Here is a 5,385-nt window from a genome sequence, read left to right on the forward strand (position 1 = left end):
GGCTGCATTCAGCCCATAGAGCAGCTGAACAGGAAAATCCAGTGACCTCACTGGTACACCTGGCCGTTAGTGCTGGCTGTTGACTGGGGCTCCTCCCTTCTCCAAGTGGCTTCATCCACCAGCAAACTTCCTTACATGGTGGTCTCAGGGCAGTGTTCCAAAGGCAGAAGCCATAAGGCCTCTGAAGGAATGATGCTCCAGAACTCACACATCATCATTCTTGCCACATTTTATTAGTCAAAGCAAGTCATGAGGTGAACCCAGGTTCAAGGGAGAGGAAACAGATCCCAATTCTTGATGGGAGAAGCAGCAAAGTCACATATCTTAGGAATTTGGGGGTATTAAACCATGACTCCATTAAAAGTTTGTTGTTTAAAGAATGTTTATATATTTATTTGGCTGCACCAGGTCTTAGTTGAGGCATGCGTGAGCTTTAGTTGCACAAAGATCTTTCTTTAGTTATGGCCTGTGGGGTCTAATTCCCTGACCACGGATTGAACCCAGGCCCTGTGCACTGGGAGCTCAGAGTCTTAGCCACTGGACCACCTGCTGTAAAAGTTTTTGTTTTTAACAGGAATGGAAGGGATATGTGGTGGTGGTGGTTTAGTCGCTAAGTTGTGTCTGACTTTTATGACCCCATGAACTGTAGCCTGCCAGGCTCTTCTGTCCATGGGATTCTCCCATGGGAGGCAAGAATATTGGAGGGGGTTGCTATTTCCTTCTCCAGGGATCTTCCCGACCCAGGAATCGAACCTGGGTCTCCTGCATTGCAGGCAGATTTTAACAGGAATGGAAGGGATATATGGTAGGACATAATTAGGCTTGAGTTTTGGAAAGATCGCTGTAAGCAGTGTGGAGAGAAGTCTGCAGAAGGCCAGAATAACTGTGGACAGACTGGTGAAGAGGCTTCTGTTTACAGAAGAGATAATGGCAGCTTGAACCAGGGTGGTATACTGGAGGTAGAGAAAAGCAGATGAATTAGTTTTAGGAGGCAAAATGTACCAGGCCTAGTGATAAGGGAGGTAAAGGAACGTGAACTCAAGGAAGGGATCTAGGTTTGACACCTAGGTTTCTGGTATTGGGTAAAGAGATAAGAAAATTGGAAGAGATGCTGCTTTAGGTGGGGAGATCATCATTTTGGATTCTTGATAAACAAGAAAGGAAGCTGAGCAGGTGACTGGATAGTCCAGGTCTAGAGCTAGAAGGCTTTGGCTACCACTTTAGGAGCATTTATATAGTCAAATTTACCTTAAAAGACTTAATCACCAACCAAAGATATTAAAAGATGTGAGATCTCTAAGCACCATTACAAAGAGAAGTTCCCCCCAAATGTGAGTTATGACAGCATCATTGGAATAAATAGCTTCCTCCAAGTAATCATAAGACAATAATACTTAGTTCTGAAAAGATATAAAATAATTAAAAATAGTGATATATCTTCTCACAAAAGATTACTCTCTAAGGTTTAAAGAATCTAGTTTTTAAAAACCAGTTTTATATTGCCTGTTACAGCCAGTAAATGCCATGAGTGTGGAGAATCCCATCTTGTGTTCACCAAAAGAAATAGGGGTTGAGAATATTGTGCCTGGACCATCAGTGGTTAAGCTGTGCACTTCCACTGAATGGGGTGAGGATTCTATCCCTGGTTGAGGACTCTAAAATCCTGAATGCCCCACGGTTACGCCAAAAAAAAAAAAAGGAAAAGAAAAGAATATGTTGGGTGCCAGAAAGTTAAAGTGAACACAATATAGGAGAGGGCGTAAAATAATAATAGCAGCTAATATGTGTTTACTGAGTGCCAGGCATCATTCTAAGCACCTTACATATGTAAGCTGATTCAATCCTATTATCATCCATATTTTATAGATGAGAAAGCCAAGGCCCAGCGGAGTTAGGTAACTTGCTCAAAGTGTCACAACTGGTAGACTGGGTTTAGGCCCTGTCCTATGAACCTCCACAACAGTGCCTAGACTGTGGGTCCAGGAGAGGCAGGTGAGGCGGGAGCTGGGGGTGGGTGCGGCACCAAGAGGGAATGTGGGCTGTGAATACTATGTCCTGTTTACCCGTGGCGGAAGTCGGACCCCTGAGTCAGAGCTTAGGCTGGGTTGCTTTGCTGGAGCCATCATGGTGTGTGGGTGTCCAGGCCTAGCTACTCAGGAAGGAGAAGATTCCCAGCATTCCTGGGCCTGGTATCTAGGGCCTTCCTTAGGTTGAGATGTCGGCTGGGAGTTCAACAGTTTGAGGAGAATAAAATTTGGGAAGCCAGCCTTACAAGAACAGAGGGAGGTTGAATATAAGGGCAATGGAGCGCAGCGTCTGCTCAAACGCCCGGGGACCTTCTAAAGATTGGGCAGAACGGGCAGTGTCACTGGCTTAGGAAGTATGTTGTGAAAGAGCCTGAGAAACCCGTGCAGTGATTGAGGGCTCAGGCTCAGTAACTGGAAGGTTGCACACAGTACAATTAAGGAGCGCTGGCGCTGCGTGGGGGCATTAAGGAAGGCGTGCCTAGAGTTGGAGGTGCCGCACCTCCCCGTCCCCAGTCCAGGCACCACCTAGGCGGCCTCCCTGCCCCAGCTTCGCCGAGGCATGCATTCCGGACCTCGCACCTCCACCACCCAAGCTCGTGCTACCACGGGGAGGAGCCTGACTGCGACGTGACGTCGCGAAGGGGCGGGGTCTCATTATTTAAAAGAGGCGAGAGGCCGCGGGGCGGGCCCCAGGACGGGCCCGCTAGGTGTGTCCACAGAGCTGGTCTCGTGAGTGACGCCCTCGAGTCCGCGGCGGGCAAGATGCAGCTCCTGGTGAGGATACCGTCTCTTCCAGAGCGCGGCGAGCTGGACTGCAACATCTGCTACCGGCCTTTCAACCTCGGGGACCGCGCGCCCCGCCGCCTGCCCGGGACGGCGCGCGCCCGCTGCGGCCACACGCTCTGCACCGCGTGCCTGCGCGAGCTGGCGGCGCGCGGCGACGGTGGCGGGGCGGTGGCGCGCGCGGTGCGCCTGCGCCGCCTCATCACGTGCCCTTTCTGTCGCGCGCCCACCCGGCTCCCGCGCGGCGGAGTCGCGGAGATTTCTGTCGACCCGGACTTACGGTCGCGCTTGGAGGCAAAAGTCAGGCGCGAATCTGATGAGGCGGGTGGCCACGCGAACCGAGAGACCGATGACGAGGAAAAGGAGAGCGAGAAAGGGGCGGGGCCTAGGAGCGCAGGGTGGCGCGCGCTCCGACGGCTCTGGGCCCGGGTGCTGGTGCCCGTGCGCGGGTGGCGGCGCCCGCTGCCTAGCAACGGTGAGGGGCCACCCGAGAGGCCGTGGAGGGAGAGCACCAGGGAACGCCGGGTTCGGCAGCGTCTTTCCACTGACCTTAACCCTCCTCCTTTCCCCCAGTGCTGTACTGTCCAGAGGTCAAGGACTTGGCCCACATGACCCGCTACACGCCGTGACCGGGGAACTCTGAAGCTACGGCAGAAGAAAGGTGGGAGCTGCGTTCTCGGGGGCGCGCTGTAGTACTGATGGTAGTCTGATGCCAAGACTACCACCCGTCACATCCTGGATTGGCATGGATGAGGGAGGTGACCCAAGGGCAGGAGGGAACACCCTGGGAGGTGTTAATACTGCGCTGCAGAGGCTCCTAGGCGAATCGCCCCCGTCTACTGACTGTGCCAGCCTTGCGTATTTAGGATGGAGTGGCTTAGGGATGATGGAAACAGTCTCCGTTCTCGGGGAAGAACAGACTGTTTCCCTAGCTGTGACTTTGGCTTTTCTCCAGGGCAGCTCTGGTGTGTGGGAGCAACAGGTCCCATTTTAGCAATTCTGTGTCAATGATTTTAAAGATGGAACGGGAGAGAAGAGGCCGATTTTCATGTCGTGTTAATCTCACTTCTCTAGCACTTAAGAGAAGTGAGAAAAATACACTGTATCCACCCTACCCTCCTCCACTGGTATGCCTACTGTTTCCCCATCCCCAGAACTGTTTCTAAAATTATCAAGATGCATCCCTACCTATGAGATTAGGAGCCTTGCTTCATTTCAGAATCTCCCTTTAACCAGTTAGGGCAGGCATGAGAAGGTCCAAAGGGCATTTATCTGAGTCAGCTCATTAGTGCTTATCAAGGAGAGAAGCGAGTGCCATTTGGCAAAGACATTGAATTGTAAACCTTTGATACTATCTGTGTTATCTTTACAATCCCAAGGAAAGAGTCACTACCGAAAAATGCTCATAATAGTTTTAAACTTGTGTCCCATAACTGGACTTCACCAATTTTTAGGGTGTGAGTTTTAGTTAAAAATCCTGTTACTCTCTCATGATAATATAGTTAGAGTCAAGAACCAACAGCATCCGCATCACTGGGAGCTTGGTGGAAGAACAGAATCGCAGGATTTCAGTTTAGACTGACTGACTTGGACTCTGCATTTTACCAGGAATCCCAGGTGATCCATTTAAATAAAAATTTAAGAAGCACTGGTCCAGGTTCTAGACTATCTAGGATATCACCATCTGTGGTTGGAATATTTAAAACACAACTGATATAAATGATATAGTTTTATTCAAGGTTCCTAAAATGACACTCTTATTAACTGAAGAAATTTAAACTTTGTGTGCATAGTTTAATGTGTTGAATTTTCCTCTGAGTTTTAAAAATGTGAACTTACTAATAAACCTCAATTTTTCTAATCCTGTTTTTGCCTTTTTCCTGTCCTTAAGTCTGCTGTCTCAGTTTAAATTTTCCCTCTTTGGGGAGCCCTTTCTTGGCCTTCAGCCTGCTGTTTTCTGATTGCTTGTTAGAATTGCAGTTTTTAATATAATAGCCTCAAAAATTTAAGTGTCTGGTCTCAGCTTCTAAGAAGCTCCGGTAGTGAACAATACACGTCAAGGTGCAGTGTCTAGCAGTTCACATCTTTGGCAAGCTATGCAGGTCTGACCACCCTCCCCCCAGTTCCTTTAAAATATAAGTGTGCTTCTGCAAACTGGGAACTGAACCTGTGAAGCTGTAGTGACCTCTGCTGACTCTTGGCAGAACTAAACAACCTGAAGGTGGAAAGGATGCTCCAAAGGATGCCTGAAGGCAGCTGTGGACCTTGTCAGGCGCCCCTCCCATTCCACTTCTGTCCAGTGAACCCCGCCTCGCTGGCCCCACCCTGGGGCCTGTGAGGTATCCTGCTGTCACCCTCCACACTGAGCTCATCACCTCGGGGTTAGGGTTGGAAAAGGGTCCTTGGAATTTTAGTTGATGATCCAAGAAATAAAAACAAGAAAAGGGAAAGTCAACAAGATTTTTTAAAGAGAGAAATGAATAGAAAATGGTAGAAATCAACACCCTTCCTTTTCCTATCCCTCCCCCTCCCCGCAACCAAAGAACTCCCCCACTCAAAAATAACAGAGCACACA

General features: G+C 49.4%; 1 protein-coding gene across 3 annotated transcripts; it reads left to right on the forward strand.

Moving 5' to 3' along the window:
- Nucleotides 1–220: 220 nt before the first annotated feature.
- On the forward strand, nucleotides 221–4,671 carry RNF227 (ring finger protein 227). Of its 3 annotated transcripts, XM_086359102.1 has the most exons (3): nucleotides 221–3,285; nucleotides 3,384–3,471; nucleotides 4,313–4,671. In XM_086359102.1, exons 1-2 carry the CDS (start codon nucleotides 2,790–2,792, stop codon nucleotides 3,437–3,439), a joined length of 552 nt encoding a protein of 183 aa, XP_086215228.1. In that variant the 5' UTR covers nucleotides 221–2,789; the 3' UTR covers nucleotides 3,440–3,471; nucleotides 4,313–4,671. The 3 variants fall into 3 exon arrangements, with proteins under 3 accessions (XP_086215228.1, XP_086215226.1, XP_086215227.1); XM_086359100.1 differs by having other exon boundaries at nucleotides 221–3,471; XM_086359101.1 differs by having other exon boundaries at nucleotides 3,384–4,671.
- Nucleotides 4,672–5,385: the final 714 nt, after the last annotated feature.

Source organism: Bos grunniens, chromosome 19, assembly GCF_055505025.1.
Source record: "Bos grunniens cultivar Pamir isolate PY7600 chromosome 19, Bosgru_T2T1.0, whole genome shotgun sequence".
Classification (NCBI taxonomy): Eukaryota; Metazoa; Chordata; class Mammalia; order Artiodactyla; family Bovidae; genus Bos; species Bos grunniens.

Coding starts and splice junctions, on each gene's coding strand:
- RNF227 (XM_086359100.1), top strand. CDS start 2,790: ATGCAGCTCCTGGTGAGGATACCGTCTCTTCCAGAGCGCGGCGAGCTG.